This window comes from Anas acuta, chromosome 12, assembly GCF_963932015.1.
Source record: "Anas acuta chromosome 12, bAnaAcu1.1, whole genome shotgun sequence".
NCBI classification, from domain to species: domain Eukaryota; kingdom Metazoa; phylum Chordata; class Aves; order Anseriformes; family Anatidae; genus Anas; species Anas acuta.
Genome location: NC_088990.1, coordinates 2938760 through 2957132, shown reverse-complemented (window position 1 = coordinate 2957132; position 18373 = coordinate 2938760). Strand labels below are relative to the sequence as shown.

The 18373-nt window shown below is 52.3% G+C and overlaps 1 protein-coding gene across 5 annotated transcripts in view; it reads right to left on the bottom strand.

Annotated features, from left to right (window-relative positions):
• IGDCC4 (immunoglobulin superfamily DCC subclass member 4) overlaps positions 1 to 18373 on the bottom strand; it is an 81399-nt gene that overhangs the window by 24716 nt on the left and 38310 nt on the right. For all 5 annotated transcript variants that reach the window (XM_068696407.1, XM_068696408.1, XM_068696409.1 and 2 more), the window contains 2 exons: positions 14607 to 14740; positions 86 to 220 (listed from right to left, as the gene is read on the bottom strand). In XM_068696407.1, coding sequence (XP_068552508.1) covers positions 86 to 220; positions 14607 to 14740 — 269 coding nt within the window. The remainder of the gene's footprint in view (positions 1 to 85; positions 221 to 14606; positions 14741 to 18373) is intronic.

The following is an 18373-nucleotide window of genomic DNA, read 5'->3' as shown; positions in this document are numbered from 1 at the left end:
TTTCTGCCTTTTAACAGATTTTGAAAATAAAGAGTCCCCAGGTTCCTCCTGATGACAAAAGCTTAGTTCTGTCCCACGCACTCACCCTGTCGTATCCAGGAGACGAAGGGGGTGGGATCGGCGGCTGCCATGCACTCCATCACCACGCTTTCCCCCGCCACCACCGTGGTGTTCTCTGGAGCGGCAATGATGGTGACATCTCCTCCTGCTGGCTGGGAACCTAAGGCCAAAAATAAAAAGAGAAGTCTGTTCCTCCAAACTGAGAAGCTCCCAGGAAAGCGGAGAACCCCAAACCATCCCAGCCATGCTTCCCCAGGTTGTCTCACATGTGTTAACGGCTTGTGCCTGGTTGGAGGAGAAAAGCAGGTCTTGGGTCTGTGTTTTTTATGGAAAAATAACAAAAAAGTGCACTGAAGATTTATTCTGACCACACCAGCACTAACAAAAATTAGTGTCAGGATTTTCACATGGAGCATAAGAAGAGTTCCAGCCTTGCATCTTCGTCACTGTTGCTAAATGGATGCTCATTAATTATGTGGAACAAGACACCTCTATCCTCATGTGGAACAACTGCTCAGGACAAAACCCAACCTTTGCCAAGGCAAAGTAACAGCACAGAAAGAATCTACCAACTCAGTTAAAGAAATTCAGATATCCAGACGTGTATTGTAAACTGCAACAAAGAGAGGTTGAGCCTCTGTGCCCAGACCTTCAGCCCAGAGCACAAAGGCTAACTAAATCAGTCACCGCGCATCTGGAGGGGGCTGTGCTGTTTAGCTTACATGTGCACAGATGAATGGCCAGCACGTAAATCAACTAACGTCTACACGAAGATCTACAGGCTGCCTTGCGCAATTTCTTGAGAAGGAGGTGGGGATTTTTTGCTTGAAACGAACCTTCTGCATCTACCCACTGCTGAGCAGAGGTTAAGGGAAGGTGAAGGAAATGCCTCTGCAGAGGCCAGATTTCTGTTGTCAGATTAAAACAACCAGAGCACACTTGAGAAGACCAGACTGTTTGTGACCTTCGACAGCAGCAACGCTGTTTTTCCAGTTTTCCCTGAAATGTCTAACTCTGAGGGATGCTTTTGTTGTTGTCCTCAGGAAAGGAGAAGTAACTGCAGAGGAGTCACAGAGCCTAACTCCTAGGCCTGCTCCAGGTGCTCCTAAGATGTAGCAGAGAAATCCACGAGCCTCACACAAATAAAAGCAGGACCTTTCTGTACAGCCCACAGTTAAATTCCCAGTCTCAAGATGCTGCAGGGTTCCCACCAAAGAGGTTTGGAGAAGCTCGTGAAGGACACATTTACCAGGGCTGTTAAATTGAAGGCCTCGCTGCAGGCCCCAGCCTGGGCTGTCCCCATGTCTCTGACCGTCAGAGGCTGGGGGAGATGTCCACCTTCCCCTTGAGTCTGCTGTGGTCATTTTTGGAGATGAGGCCCTCTGGCCTGACCCCCAGTGGCCTTCCTCGAGGCATCCAGGCAGCGTTTTTACCGACTGGACGGTGAACGGAGCGAGCGGGAGCCTGTGCTTGTCCAGCAGATGGAAGCAGAGACCGAGGAGCGCCCGCGGTCCCCCACCTGGGGCAATGGCTGGCCACAAAAAGCAACCCCAGCCCTGTGCAAACACCAACAAAAATAGCAAAAATAGCTGCCACAGGGCACAAGGGGAAGCCGAGCCAAGCATCCTCCGTGCAGCAGAAGGTGTAGGCCGCATGCAGGGCCTGGTGCATACGGGCATGTAAACATCTCTTTTTGTGCTTCCAGCACGGTGTGGGCTGGCCAGGGCTTTGCCACGTTCAATTACAGAATGGGGACAAAAAGAAACCATGGACCACGGATTCAGAAGCCCCTTCGCCAAACAGATCTATGTCCTGGCCACTCCTGACTGCAGCACCGAGCTGAGCCCGAGAGCTGCGGAGAGCAAATAGGCTGAATGCGCAGCCAGGCACGAGAGCTTCCACGAGAGGCACGTAAGCTGGAGGCTCACAGAAACACGAGGCTTTGCAGAACAGCAGCTTTCATTTAACTCCAGCTCAGCAAAGCACTAAAACCCACAAGTAATCGTTAGCCCTGCAGAACAAGCGAGACACGGCTGGGCGAGCGCGGCTCGGTGCGGTCTCTTAAATTAGCAGCATGCCTCTGCCCTTGCTCTTCCCCACACAGAAGATGAATGAGAACAAGGGGAAGGAGCTTTTGAGCCAGGATTTTGGGCAGGACGTGGCTGTCTGTCCATGTACCCCTTGGGCAGGACCCAGCTGCAACACTCCTGCATGCATAAAAAGACTCCTGCATGCATAAAGCTGTCTTTTTCTGCATGGTGCTGGGGAAAAAATGCCTAGAATGACAAAATAACACCAGCCAGATGGCAACACGTCCCTCGCCAGACTTCCAAGCAGCTTTCTCTACCGTTCTTAGAGGAAGAGAGCGAGCTCCCTGTCCCTTTGCAGCCCTCTGTATCAGCCGGGCAGGCAGCCCCCCAGGTGTGACTGGCACAAGCATGGAAGAGGCTGCAGGAATTTCACACAAAAACTGCTTTCCTACACCCAGGATCACATCACTCAGTCCCTCAACAGCCACGTAGGGCTGCCGGTCACTGGGAGAGGCAGCTGATGAGCTGCCCAAAGCCTCTCTCTGAAAAGGTCCCAAGCGCCGCTAGCCGCGGGCAAGCTGCCGGTAAGAGCCTCAGGGCTCACAACTGGCTGCTCCTCAGCTCTGTGCTCTGGAAGATAGAAAGAGGGCTGACAGAGGGCCTTCCTGGCAGCCAAACCCAAGGCACACAGCAAGTCTCAGTGGCTCTGATAACTAAGAGGGGCGACAGCCACAAGGATCTGCAGCTCAAGCATCCCTTTCTGCTCCCCTCGGCCAAAACTCTGGTCTCAGTCTTGAAAAACTATAGGGAGAAATGTATTAGCTTAGATGCCAGGTCTGTTTGCCACTGATTGTTACTGAAATTGCATTAAAAAATTAAACAGTTCTGCTTTTTTTTTCCAGTACATTCCTTGGTACGTGCACAACTGAATGCCCTGTACCCACGAGCAGTTCTCTCCAGCTCCGTATTTCACTGTGGGGCTACAGAGCAAGCCTACAAGTCAAGTTCCTCCTGAAACAGCATCCTTTAGAGCATATTTTTCCCTTGCTTTCTCAACAGGCCGGTCGGACAGGATGGAGCTCAGGGTAACTGCTACGAACTGGCTTTGGTTTGGTTTGAAGAGTTCCCAAGAACAGACTCAGCTAACCAGGAAAAGCTCCGCTCAGTGCAGTCTGACAAACATCAGAGAGCAAAACCAACTCTAGTTTTTGCCTCTGCTGCCACTGAAATAATTTCAGGTCAAGAGGGAATGTTGTTAGAACCAAAGGAAAAAAGAGCTGCAGTTTCCAAGACATCTTTCACTGCCTGAACAAAATAGGTCACCGAACACATCTGCACCATGCTGTCCGGTCTGGAGCACTAAAAGCTTTCCACAGAGCTGCTATTTAAAACTTGGGTTTTGAGATTCCTCTTCCCCATAACCCCCTTTTTGTTTTGTCTCTCCAAGGAGCAAAGCTGCCCCAGGCAGAAGCTTTGCCCAGCCCAAGGCATGAGCCATGAATTCAGACAAAAACTCTATCACTGCTGCCTTTGCAGAGTTTTTGAAGCAGTTGGACCAATTTAACTCTCTTTTACCAAAAACTGCCTGTAGGGTGCAAAACGCTGCTCCAGGATGGCTCTGAGGGGCACGGAGACTGAGGGAAATCCCCTGGGCATTGAAACAATTTGAAATGAAGGCTCTGCTCCTGCACATTTTGTCAACCTGTGCCCACGCTCAGGGAAGTTGCAAGGCTGCCAGCCCAGCACAAGAGACAAGGTGATGATACCGACGATATCAAGAAATACTTCAAAAAATATTCTCCCAGTTTTCACTGTTTATGAACAACTCACTCCAGCCAATTTCTCAGTGTTTATGCATTTTCCTCCCCTCCTACCACGAGTCAGGAAAGTCAGGCCAAATGGGGTCCAGGGCCGGGTGGGACAGGCTGAAAGGAAACACCACAAATCACTCACTCACCAGCAGGTGTAGTATAAAGATCAAAAAGAGGTAGCAAGGGGAGCACAGGGAACAGAGGAACAGGCAGCAATCGTGAGCATGCCCAGCACATCTCTGCCCACGAGCTGCCTAACCTCTAAGAAAATCGTATATAGTTTCGGAGAGGAGGGAAACTGCACAGGGATGTGAAGGGAGCCACCATGGGGAGCTGCTTGGGACGAAGCGCAAAATGCTTACTTGAAGTTTTAGCTTGAGTTATAACATACGAGAGTGACTTCAAACTCCACAAGTTTACAGCTTGGGCCTGCCTCTAACACATCCATAATTCATCAGCTACCCTCTCCCCCCGGCTCCTGCCAGCGCAGAGCATCAGCTACGAATTCAGGCAGTGCCACAGGAGGGAAGGGGTTTTGTTCAGCCCATTTGTGACGGTCGTTTGCAGTGACAAGGGGATGACTTCTTGGACGGGAACTCACACCTCTCTCTTGATTCCATGAGCACCCTGCCTCGGCAGAGCTGCTGGAGGTTAAACATGACTTGCATGGCGACACGTTCAGCTCTCAGCTGTCGGCAGCTCAAGATTTGGAGATATCCAACGATCAAGCAACAATCTTCTGTTCTGAGAACTTTCTCACCCTCTCCAGAGGAGGAGCATGAAACCTTATTCATCCCCGCGCGTCTCCTCCGGGAATAGATTCTAGCACCGAGCAGCTGTTCATTAGAGAAAGTCAATGCTGTCACTGCTGTTATTCTGCAGACAATAAAGGAGCAAATTACCCACTGCAAAGCGCACACCTTCAAAAATGCAGGCGCTGTTTGCCGAGCTCGTCCTACTCCCACTCCCTAGCTCCCTTCCCTTCTCTCACACAACTCACAGACCTCCTGGATCGTGCAGGGAGAAAGCTGACAGCAACCACAGAAGAGAAAACACATCCTCCGCACCTGCCTTTGTCCCCTGTTTACAGCATCCTGGAAAAATATCGGCGATTTATTTCTACTTCTACTTGGAACTGGAGATTCTAGCAGGCAAAACGTCGAGGCAGGATGCTTGCCTAACTGGATCCTAAGATGCTGGCACATCTGCTTTGGGGCAATATAAACAATGTCAGGTCTTAAAACCGAGCACACTTAGCAGCAAGTATTTCTTCTCTTGTAGCTCTCCTCAGCGACGAACAGTTTGCAAACAAGAAGGTGAAGCAGCCAAAAGGACCAGCCCCAGTGGTTTCCATAAGTGACATTAGACACCCAAAAATTCTGGCTTCCCCAAAGTATCACAAGTCAAACGTTACTCTTTTCCCCAAAAGCAGCTCTCACAACCATGCACCCTTTCCAAAAATTGCTGTTAGCTTCTCTCTTAATTCCCTCCTGCCCTTTTGCCAGGCCAGTCCCTGTGGCTGTCTGAATCCAAGGTGTTCTTCATCGCTGAAGCCAGGGATGGGTAACCTTTGGCTACAAGCTTACAGGCTCAATTCACCAAATAATCGTTACCGCTTTGATGTTCTCTGCACTGAAAACACCTCCTCTGCAGAAGATCAGCCTCTGGTTCCCAAACGAGCCTTGCAGGAGCTTTTAGATGTGCGTCTCAGAGGCTTGTGGAGACAACAGAAACTCCAGCACTAACCACCCCTGGGTACTGAGACTGCAAAGTTTTCCCACTGCAATCCAGCAGCACCAGTGCCCATAGCATCCACCACCAGAAACGTTCCTTCCTCTCCCTTTTCTGGAGCTGCACAGTGAGACACGAGTCCAACCTGGAAGAGCAGCTGAAAAGGAATTTGTTTTTTATTGCACAAGCGACACTGTATTGGCAGAGCTGTTTTTTTCCTGCCCAATAACGTAAATGAGCTCAGTAAATCAGTTTCATGTTGTCTTTTTACCTCACATCCTCAAAACATCTTGTAAACAGTTACGCATCTGTCAATGCAAAAGTTTAATTGAAAATCTGAGCGCCCGCATTTTGGAACAGGGATGGAGCCTGTCTTCCTCAGCAAGTCGGGGCTGTAGCAGAGCAGCTACAGAGAATTTATCTTCTTAAACAGCACACAAAGAAACACATGTAAATGATTAAAACACAGAAGTCCAATCATGTTCTTATAGCTATTGAGAGAGCTCCACATACAGCCCTTGTATCTCAAGCTACTATCACAAAATCCCCAACAAAAAGTCAGCAAACAGATCCCCAAACACACAGTGCAGCTACCTTCTAACAGCAGGCACAAAACCTACAGCCTAAAATATGAAAAATTGAGAGTTTAATAGACAAAACCACAACTTCTTTGATTTAAAAAATATCAAAGATTAATGAGTTTGGCCAAGGAGTGTTCATTTACTGCCGGACACCCTCCTCCCACCTGCTACAGCTCTGGGGTCCCTCCTTGGAGCACGCCACTTGCTGAGTGTGGCAGGAGGAGCTGCTCTAGGAACTGCTTTTCACTTGGCTGGGACAAACAGCCTGTTAAATGCTTCCCCCAGCTCCTCGTCCCTTGTCTGGAAGCCAAGGAAGCACATGGATCCGTGGCCAGACAGGCAGAGGGGCCATCAGGCAGTCCTCTTTCATTCCCCTCAGCTCCTTTATACAGCTGACAGCTTTCAGCCCAGAAATTAAATCCCTTAATGCACCAGCACAGCCACAAGCTGACACCCCAGACTGGGTGCAACCAGAAGCCCAGGAAGAGGCTGAGCAGTGGCAGCTTTCAAGGAACGGCCTAGGATTTTTAGGGGGCAAAACCACCCCAGGTTTTGCTTTTGCAGTTTTAGCCATCCAGGCAACGTTGAGCCTTGCTGCAAAGCAGCCTGAGCGTGCTTTGCCCACCGCTCCAGCTCCCATAAAGCTGTCAACATTGGCTCCGTGTTTGCGTACACGCAGTTGGAACTGCTCTTCGTTACGCCAGGAGGGCCCGGAGCCAGCCAGACTGCACCACGGATTCCTGCTCCCTTCCCCAGTGAGCGTTCGCAGCGCTCCGAGCAGGAGCCAGGCTCAATAAACAGGAGGCGCCGCGCCGACAGCCCCAGCTGCCCCACAGAACCGGGGCTCTTCTGCCTTTCTGCTGGGGGCTGCAGGGTTGGAGACCTCAGGACCCTACATCTGAATCTCCAGCAGCTTGAAGATGCGTGGTGAGGAGCTTCTGGGAGGCAGGAGACAGACACAAAGCCGGGACATGGCAGCAGCAATGGGAAACGCAAGCCCAAGGCACAGCGGGCACTGCGACCTACCATTCAAATGCCATTGATAATGTCACTGTTGTCGATAAAAACTATTATTTATAAGCTTTGAACAGCTCTTTGGGCTTCTGCATAGATCAGTCAGAGTGAGAAATTTCTCAATTTCTGAGTGAGAAAGTCACTCAGAGCAGGATTTAACCTACAGAGGACACAAAGCAAGGAGCAGGTACCTGGTGTACCTGAAGCACTTGGGAAAAAGGCAGAGCAGTCCCTGTCCTAACCTGTCCTGAAACCCAAACAAATAACCCCAAAGGGCCAGGGGGCCCTAAGCTCGCCAGCCTCTGGGATTCAGGGTTCCCATATTTCTTTAATCATAACCCTATTTGTAATTAAAGTGGGAAGGGGGGATTTGGAGAGGGACACAGGACACAAAGGCTGTCCCGTGGCTCCTTTCCCCACACGAGGAGCTCACGAGGAGGGTTAGTTAGCTGATCACTGCCCCGTGCTCCGCATTTTGGCTCTCAGACCTGCCCTCAGGCTAGTGCACGGGCAAAAAAGGACTTGGTTGTGTGCACCTGCCTGGACAGAGCTGCAGGCACCGCCACTCCTGGGTCTGAGAGGTCACCCCTGCACCGAGCACGGGGCGGACTCGCTCACGCATCCCGACACCACCCAGCCACTTCCCCGGGGGGTTTCTCCAGGCCACTACATCCAACTTCCAGGATGCTGCAGGAGAAATCTCTCAGGAAAAAAAAAATGAGACAGAAAAAAAGCAAACTGTAAGGCAGGCAACTATATCATTACCTTTACTACAGAATTAAGACAGAGACACAGCCAAGAGTAGCCCTTTCTGGCTCTCTCACACACCCCAAGCCCTGAAGCCCCTCCTTACTCAGCCACCTCTGCTCATCTCGGCGCCCGGAGCCATTTCACTCCAGTAATTTCCTGCTTGCGCTCAGAGGCTGACATTTCCCAGGGGCTGACACCTATTTCATCAGCTCTATTTGCAATTCAGAGCCACTTGCAACATCAGAGCTGTTTGTAATTCATGTAATCCGCACCTCCAGCGACGGCGGAGGGGGGAACCGGCTGGGGGCCGAAAAGAGAAATGTTGGAGGAAGCCACCTCGTGGCGGGGTCTCCCCGGTGCCAGGGATGCAGAATGCTCCCTACAAGTGATGCTTCAAGCACACAACACTGGGAAGCTGCAGGAACACAGTCTGGCAGCAAAGGGAGGCTGCCAACTTGGAGGGAAGAGCTCAAAGCAGATGGCTGCATCTGCAGTAACTCGGGACAATGCAAATCTGTTTTGCTAGGGAAAGTCTGGGAGGAAAGCTGGCTTTCCATGGGGAAAGATCGCTAGCGTTACCTCCTTAGTACCTCCTTCTTTACCTCCTGCATCCAAAGGAACAGGACCGTGAGCTCTGCCGTGGCTCCGGAGCCTGGATGTCTCCACTCCAGCTGCTGGGATGCTGCAAGCACCGCGGGGCACCGCTAGCCCTCGACCTCAGAGCGCTCCCGAGGCTCTGCTGCGACACAGGCGATTAATAATTAACGAGTGCCATCAGGAAGCCAAGCGCAGCAGCCTTGCTGTCCCGCAGCCCCTTGCAAGCTGCCGAGCTGATTATTATCGCCGGCGTGAGCTGCGGCCCAGGCTCGGCAGGCAGGCACAGCCTGGTTAACACGCCCCGGGAGAGGCCGCCTGGGATCCCTGCAGCGCCGACATGCCACAGGGGCAGCCCAGCACCAAAAGGCTCCCGGAGGAGAGAGCTGAGCGAAGCCTGCGGCGAAAATCCTGCTTCAGTCAGAGCCTTACCAAACACCAGCTTGTTTCTAAAAGCCTCAAAGCGCCGTCGATCTGGGTTAAGAGATGCAGGTGGAGAAGAGCGGAGGACTGCGAGCCATCCCCAAATCCAGCCGGCCCTCCGGAGGCAGTGCCCGTAGCACAGGAGCCTGGCAAACCCCAAATCCTTCTGGCAAACCCCAAACCCTGCAAGCAGCTGGCAGAGCGTGTGGGAGAGACCAGCTGCCCCCGGGGACCTGGGAACAGCTCCCCTCCTCCCTGCCTTACAGCCCCTGCTCTGCTCGATTATCCTTGACACCTCTGTTGCCACTCACTTTGGTGCCAGCCCCAGGTTCAGCTGTTCCGTTTAATGGGAAGTGAGGGCTCTGGGGTTTATTTATTTATTTATTTGTATTTAAAAATCAAACCCTCTGTCACCGCGGGCTGCTAGAGCTGTCAGGAGCGCGGCGTATCATAGCCCTGCAGAACTTCACAGACAGCTGAGCTGAAATTCCCCCTCCGGCTCCCGGGAACAGGCTGCTGCCACTCCAGCTCCGAGTTCTTCTCCCTCGGCGATGAGCACGGTGTGATGCAAGCTGGCCCCAAACTGACTCCGGCAAGGAACGAGCTGTGTGTTTGGAGGGGTTTTTGCACCCACCCTTCGTGAGTTTCACCAAAAAGCCATGGTCTCAGTCCTGTTCCATGCCCCCTTGAAGCCCCTGGCTTTGCCAGGCTCAGTAAAAGGGAGACAGAATGAACGCTTACAGTCCCTCCTCGGCAGAAGGTCACTTCTGGCTTTAAAGATTTACTTATTAAGCTAGAAACGATGTCTAATCCCTCCTTCACTTTGCCACCCTTCGAAATCATACCTACTACGGTTGGCTTAGCATCACCTAGCACAAAGGAAGAACGGGGAGTACCTTCCCCAACCCAGCAGATGCGTTATGTGCGCAGCTTCGGCTACCTGCTGCCCAGGAAACACGTGCACAGAGTCCTCATGCATGAGCATTTGGGATGTCAAGTGCAGACCAATCCCCTGCTTAAGTGCCAGCAAGGAGAATGAGCAGAGGGAGAAGAAAACCAGGATGCCAGTTAAACCAGCAACTAGCAGTAAAAATGTTTTCTCCCTATACATTTCCATGACCCCCTTGTCTCCCAGAGCAGCCTCTTGTGCCCTGCTGGAGGAAGACCACCCTGCTCTGGTCAACGCTGCCCTTCTCCAGGATCAGCAGCACCACAGAATCAATGCCTGGCTGTGGTTGGGATGTCAGAGCAGAGCAGCACCGACCCGAATCCAAGCTGCCCCGTCCCGGCGCCTGCATCCTGAGCGGTGAGGGGAGCACGGCGCATGGCGGCAGGGCTCAGGCTGAGAGCCAAGCCAGCATCCCGCACGTCATTCGCACATGCGGGGCCTGAAAATCCACTTGTGGTAACAGCACGTCTGTTCCTGCGAGGTGGTGGCCAACTGCGAGCGCTGCTCACTTCATCAGCACCTCCCCGGCCCTCCCCAGGGCTGGTCCCGTCCACGAGCTGCGTCCTCCTGCAGCAAGAACCACCCAGGGGTTGGCTCTCCCTTGGGACCTCAGCCACGGCCGTACAAACACCAAAAGAACAGAAAACACAAAGGTGTTTCTCAGCCCCACCCCTGTTAGCGTATTTCATACAAATATTTGACTCAGAAACGCATTTGCTGGGACGCTGCTGCAGCAAGCTGCTGTGACTGTCAGTGTAAATGATGTTCTGCCAACGGCAATCGCGTGGTGTCACCTCTAATAGCATGGCACTAAATCCCAGCTCACGGGGGACGTGCTCAGCTGCTGGAGGGCTCCTTGGTGGCACGCTCAGCCCACACCCCAGCCTGGCTGTGTGTGTGTGTGCAGGGCGCTGCTCTGCGCTCCCCAGTCCTGTATTTACCCCAGGACAGGCACAGGACCATGCAGAACGTGTCTGTGGGACCACTGCAGCACCATCGCTGCACAGAGCTTGTGTCAGTGCTGGGGGCAGGCTGCCGTGTCTGATTCTTGCCAGCCTGGCCTGGGGCAAAAGGATTTACCCACGTAGCAGCATGATGTGCCACCAACATCTCACCTAGGGTTACTCTGCAGGCACTAATCAAGAACCGGGTGCAAAGAACACAGATAAAAAAACAAAACAACAACAAATCACACCTGATCAGGTCCATATCTGCATCTTCCTCTGACCTCAGCACCCAGACCTCCTGCACCAAACGTCCGCACTGCCTCCAGGCTGACACATCGCTGCTCCAAGCCTGTGTGTCTGTACTTACAGAGGTGGAAATTGAAGCGTTAAGGAACTGATTCTGCCTGTGGCACACTGTCAGAAAGGAAAGGAGAACCTGAGCGCCCTGGCTCCCCGGACCTCGCTGTAACTCTTCTGCAATGACCACCCTAAAACGCGAAGGGAAACAACCACTCAACTCTACAGGATGGGGCTGTGGGGTCAAGATCTCAGAATGGATGGTCTTGTTTTGATCTCTGTACCTCCCCCAGCCCAGTCAAACTCCGTTATGGTCTGAAATTGCTCATCCCACACCGTGGTGCCCAAACCTTTCTGCTGTCCTTCCTTGAGAAGCAAACACTTGGCAGCACTTCCCCGTGCGCACGAAGGACCTGGGGCAGCGGAGGGGAAATTAACATTTATTGTATGAATTCAGAGCGGGGCTCCCGAGCCTGCTTCTTGAGAAACGAGCTGCAAGAAACAAGACAACCCCGTAGGAGCTGACCCTGAGCAGAGGCAGCACAGACAGACAGTGCCTGGGAAAGGCGCCCTGCAGCCAGCTCCTAATGCCCTTCTTGGCAGAGCTCGCAGCAGGGCTGCGGCGTTCATCCCTCATCCGTGCAGGTGAGGGGTGGAGGGACGGCGCTGCCAGATGTGCTCGGCGCTCCTCCTGCCAGGGAGCAGATCCGGGGAGGGGAAATCCAAATCCTCCCTCTGCTTCTATTCCTCCGGCGGGCTCCGTTTCAGGGCTGCGTGACCGAATCCCCGCTCTCCGTTTGCTCTCCCTCCCCTCCTGCTCGAAATGCTGCTTCCCCGGGGGAACGTCTGGAAATTTGCACCGTGAAGTCTGCACAGCCGAAACATCTGCAGGGCTCGCAGCCCTCTCTCGGCCCTGCCTGCGCGCGGCCAGCGCGCGTCTGGCCGCTGACACACGATCCGGGCAGCTCCCCGCCACAGGGCAGCACGGGAAGGGACGTTTTGGGGTTTTTTAGTACGGCAGAAAGGGGTCGTGCTAATTGCTACCAGGAAAAGGCCTTTAATAAGGGAGATGGAACAACCCCCAGCCATCATATCTGGAGCAAAGGGGAAGGGGAGGGAGAGAAGGGGCAACTGGAGAAGGAGTTTTAGGGAATTTAGTTCTTTTGCTGCATGCAGCCTGTTCAAATCAGCACAGGCATGACCATGAGGTGTTCCCAGGCCCGTGAGCTGGCAGCTCGGTGCCAGTGGCAGTGTTTGCATTACACCAGCACGACCCAAAGTCCCTCGGGACTGCCCAGCGCTGACACCAAAGCCGCAGGTGCAGGTGGTGAGGAGCCTCTAGCTCCCACGGCACAAACCCTCTCCTTCAAAGACTGGGCTCCTCTTACCCCAAAATCAACGATTCGCTAGCCAGCAGCATGCTTTGCTGCTCCTTCCTGCAGACACAAAGGAGTTTAGCCTCTGAAACATCCAAACGAGCAACTCAAGCAATACTAAATAGCTGCATCTCGGGCTTTTGTTCTTTTTCTTTCCCTCCCTTTCCTTTTCTTCTCCATCCTCTACCCAGCAAAGGATTTCTGCCTGACCAGTTCACCCCAAGTGCTGCCAGCTGCTTCTGAACAGGGACTAAAAGACTCCTCGAGCCAGTCCAGGCATCCAAAAACGTGCCTCTGATAGCAAAGTGCTGAAACAAAAAAAAAAAGGATCAATACCACGCCAGTCACTCGTTGAGGAGTGTGTGGCCTACACAGGTCACTGCAGTTTCCCATCTGTCTCAGAGATACTTTTCCCCAATTATAAAAATCCCCAGAGATTTAACAGGCATGTTTTTCATCACTAGCAGCTCAATCTGGTGAAAAAACTCAACCTCGCATATTTGTTTTTGCAGCCAGCGGGTGGTGTGGTGCTGCAGAAGCGAGATTTGGGCGAGAACTCCAGGCAGAAATCTGCTCGGCCGGCTGGTGCTCCAGAAGGAACGCTCCCCGTTTAACCTCTTCCACTGCCTCCATTTGCAAAGCAGATTAAACACCGCCGAGTACACGACACAATTATGCAGAGCGAGTTATTGTGCCAAGGATGGCACATTCACCTCCGTGGCCTGATCAATGTTACTTATCAATAGCAAACCAGACCCAACACGGGAGCTGTGGAAGGGGCGTGGAGGGGCCCTCAGCGAGCCCTCCCCTTGCCTCGGAGCTTCACGAAGCACACGGGGGATCTGGCAGAGGCTGCCAGGTGGATACAGAGCACCCAACTGCTCCCAAATTCTCCGCAGATTCCTCACGGATTGCCTCCACGACACAATGCATTGATCAGAGGTGCGTTCGTAGGCCCCCGTTAATTACATTCCCTGCTGATGGATGAAGAGCAAAGGCGTCTCCAGGAGAACAGGCTGGCAGCAGCATGCCAAGCAATACAACCCCAGACAAAGACAAAAGGGGCTGGGAAGCGTTTCGGAGCATTCAAGGTTAAGCGTGCCTACGAAATGCACCGGGGTGAGCAGGACAGTGTCCCAAGGGAAGGGACAGCTCAGCCAGTCCCGGGGGTTTTGCCACTTTGCAGAAGGGGATTACACCACCGGGGAGGCAGCCAGGGCGTGCTGGGAAGGATGCCAGCGTCTGGAGACCCCCGCTGCACTCACACTCACTCTCAGCTACCTTCTCGTGCCCCAACTTGCCCACCGCGCTCTTGGTTTACAGAGAAAAATGCACTCCGAGGCTGAGGCCCGGATCGGGAGGCGAAGGACAGCTCGCATGCAAAGCCCTGCTCCATCTGCGTCACCAGCAGAAAGCCCAGCTGAGAGTGCTCTCAAATAGCACGAGGATCTCTGGAGCCTGCCCCCCAGCTCGGCGGAGAGCCAGCGAGGCAGACACAGCGTGCTGGGCGGGTGTCTGTGTGCTGAAGCTCCTCTGGACGCTGGGGTAGACACAGCCCTGCTAATTACTCCGTCCTCTGCTTCTCATTAGCTTGGCAAGCATCTTCCTCTGTCCGTGCCACTGCTTGCCTTGCCATCCGAGGCCCCTGGAGCTTAGATCACACCACCACTGCACCTCCCCGAGGCACAGGCAGGGCGCCTGACCCTTTCTAACAGCCCTAGCACGTAACTGCTGTTAAAATCCACCTGTAAAAGAAAATCCCTGGGCGCAGAGAGAAACAAACCCTTTATTACTGTTGGCTGCCTGGTCCTGGGGCTGGCCACAGCAGCCAGCTGCAACCCCCAGGTGGCAAAACCTCCCCAACCCTGCTCACCCCAACACAGCAAAGAGAAAATCCTTATTAAAATGCTTTCTCTGCAAGTTTTGGCCAAACGCTGCCCCACGCAGAGCCACAGGGGCAGGAGAGATTCTCACCGACGTGTCAGCTCAGCTCTCCATCACACAGCAGCTGCGTGGCCCAGGCCAGCAGGCTCTGCCCCTTACCTTTCAGCACTCTGAGCACCGCGTCGTTGCTGTAGCGCTTGCGGGCAGCGTTGCTCGCCACGCAGTGGTAAGCCCCAGCATCGCTCTCCTGCACGTCCACGATTTGGAGGACACCGTTTGGAAGAGTTATAAACCTGAGAGAACAAAAGGAAAAGCGTGAGATAGGCTATGCCTTGCCTGAGCTATCCGTCATCACTCAAAGCCCTTTTCTCCTGCCTTTTCTCCTACAGACAAATTGCTTTTAGGACCTGGTAACCACAGCACAGTGGGACTGGGAAACCTTCGAGCCAACCAGGTACAGACCCATCCATGGCACTCGAGCCTCTACAACACGGAATCAGCTTCGAGGACATCAGGCTAACAGGGCTTTGCTGATATAAACCAACAGGACAGCAGCAAACAATTAGGTACGCACAGCTTTCCAGACATCCCCCATTGTCCAAGTGCCTTCACACGCACAGTCTGCTCTGACCAGCCTCAGCACTTGCTCTTCAGAAAGGTTTGGTAGCCAGAGTGAAAAGCATCACAAGGAATTCTGCACAGCATCCTTTTCCTGCTGCTCCTCATCTCCACGAGTGGACATCAGATGCCCCTTCACAGCTCAAAGCAGCCAGGACACCGCTCCTGTACCGAGCAGCTGCCTGAAACTGTGCCATCCCCGGGCTGTGCCGATTGCTTTTGTTCTTCCAAGAATTTCTGGCTTTTCACGAGCTGGCAAACTCACACCCAGGCATTCAGCATCCCCCCCATTTGCCCGTGGGGCGCTACTGGGGAACACTTCCACGGAGTGAAATGGCTACACGGCTCCCAACATGAACACAATCCTTGCTGCATTATAGCGAACAAAGCAGATGATTAGCAATTAGCATAAAAGTAGGAGCTGGCTGTCAGCATCTCCATTTTCTGCCTGGATTCCTAGATGGCAGCCTCTTTATTCTTGAATGCAAGGCGCAAAGCCTACGTGATCCTTTTTAATTATATATGAGATCCATTTTTAATTGCAAGCCTCTATAAACAGAGCTGCCGAGCTTTGACAGGCAGCTCTAGGTTATCAGTCTTCATTATGAAAAGGACACATTCAAAGGCAATTGCTAAGGGGAGGGATAGCAGCTTCCACAGGAACAGCACAAAGACAAGTTATAACCACGGATGCCAGCCCTTCCATCCATGAAGATCCCTGAAAGTAACCCTGACATTAATCTGTGGTTTCTCCAGGTGCTGAGACAGCTGCATCCAGGAGCAAGGGTCACGGAACCAGGGGGACAATAAGAAATGAGCCACCCCGTGTCCAAGCCATGGGCACCAACAGCACATCCACTCCTGCAAACACTCATTTCATGGTCCCAAACCTCCAGCAATGGAAATCCCCACCCCACCCCAAGCAGCTTGCTCCAGATAAACATCCCAGCTGCAAGCCTAGCCCAGACCTCAGCTGCTGTGATCTGAGCTCATCGCTTCTTGCTCTCTGGGCAGCAGATGCAGAAGCAGAAGAGCTCACAGAGCCCCTCCTGTGACCACGCTGTCACTGTGTGCACGATCCTACAGCTTGATTCAAGGATGCAGTCTTGGTGAAGCTTCCTACATAATCAAGGGCCACTGCTCCACATCCCCAAGGCCCTGCTCTCGCTGCCTACAGAGACACATTTTGCTCAGGATCCCTCTCCAGAGACTTCAAAGGAGATGGTATCCTGAAAGCCCTTACCAGGATGCCTCATCAGGACACGGGAGAACGAAGACAAATATTTGCATCTTGTCAGCACTGCGGAGGGAAAGCTTCCCACTGTGACAGTATTTATTTTTGTCGTGCATCTGCTGTTTGAGTCCGTAATTAATATCAAGATATTCCAAGCAGTAGGCAAAGCATCTTCCAGCCACAAGAGAGCCTCCAATTCTCCATCACAGAATCACCGGGGCTGGGAGCGACCTCTGAAAATCTGAAGTCTTCTCCCCTCTCAGAGCAGGGTCAGCTGGACCAGGCTGCTCAGGACCACGTCCATACCGTGTGTATAGCCGAGAATATTCCAGCGTGAACAGCACCATTCCCTTTCTTACCTTCTCCCCAAGAAACTGCTGCCACATCCTTTCTCGCAGGCTAACACAATACAGGCTAAGGCACCCCAGGACAAGCAAGGGATCTGCTGCTTTGCTGCAGGCTCCAAGTCTGCTTTTGCTCGCTGCTGCAGAGCCGTGTGGGTGCACCCAAGCACATCAAGGCACTGCTGACACACGGCAGAAGTTACCCCTCCATGAAGATAAAACCCTCACTTAGCCCCAACGTCGACAGAAGATGCTGTGACTGCAGACCGTGTGGTCTAAGGTACGTGGTTATGTGCAGACCTCCGAAGACCTCCAGCTCTTAGCAAGTGCTCATCTGGGCTCTAGAGGAAATAATCAGCAATTTGGAGCCTCGTGTGAACCACGGCCAGTAAAATAGAAAAGAGCCTATGCCAAAAGATGTAGCACACACCCCAAAACAACTGCAGTCTGGAGAGATCCTGCAAGCCACTTCTCAGCAGCTGCTGCAGATTTATTTAAGACTTTTTTTTTCTTTAAGTGCTTCAGAGACAGAATTGCAGAAGAATTCTGTGTCTTACTCCCATATGGAAGTTGGATTCTGCCCTGAACGTCAGCAGGGTGGGAAAGGTATTTTGAAAATACCCATAAACACTTCCATACCTTTTGGGTTGTTTAAGCGCTTTTTAAGCTCAGCCTTCAACACCTTTGAGATGGCACCGTGCTAGCACCTGCACCCAAAGGCAAAGGCCAAAGAGAGTGCCCAAAGGCAAGGTCAACATAGAAGAAAAAAAAAAAAAAAGAACAAAAATAGTTATTATGCTTTTTTTCCGGTTTGCTGTGATTGTTCTATGCCTCTTCACACACACCAATATCGTAGCATTGTCTGAAAGGCTGTACCTGTAGCATTTGGGCATAGACCTGAGGGTGCTGTTTTGGGATACGAAGCCATCACCCCGATGCCTACCTATCCCAATTAGGGCTTTTTCCCAGGCTCATCAGCCGTGTGCACAGGAGGGAGCACACAGCGATCAGAGGTTGGTCCTCAGGCGCGATGGGGCAGGGCTGAGAGGGCTGGGTGGCAGCCAGCGGTTCCTAGAATTCACTTCATTCCTTCGAAAGCCGGTTACATTAAATCCAACAACAGCAACAACAACAACCAGACAACAGCAAAAAACGCAAATCCTTCTGAAAAAGGATATAAGCTAAAACACGATTTTAAAAGCGAGATCTGCAGCCAGAGATTACGGTCTGTTTTTTACCAGGAAAACAATTTTCAGGCTGCTCGTGTTGAAAGCAATCTCCAAGCAAGTACCTTCACGACATCCATCCAGCTGTCTCATTAAAAAGCCATTGCCCAATCTACAGCACGCTTCCTTCTGCCAACCCTTTCTTTTTTTTATTACCTTTTTTTAATTAATTAATTTTTGTCTCATTACAAAGCAACAGCTTCCTATGAACCTCTCCATACCACACTTCATACTCAAGGATACGAGCCATTATTCTTACAGAAGCTGTTTCCATAGAAAAATTATTCCTAAACCTTACCCCCCTCTCCTCCTGCCTCTTGGACTGGCTTTCCTGGGAGGGAAACAGCTCCTTTTACAGGACAGCAAATGAGATTTTAGGAACTAAAGGGCAATGCAGTCACTGATCCCTTGCAGGGATGATGTCTACAGACCAGCTAAAACCCAGCTAATGGTTTGTTCTCTTTGCCTGTAGCTGACTTTCCTTAATAGAAGGTATCATGCTGC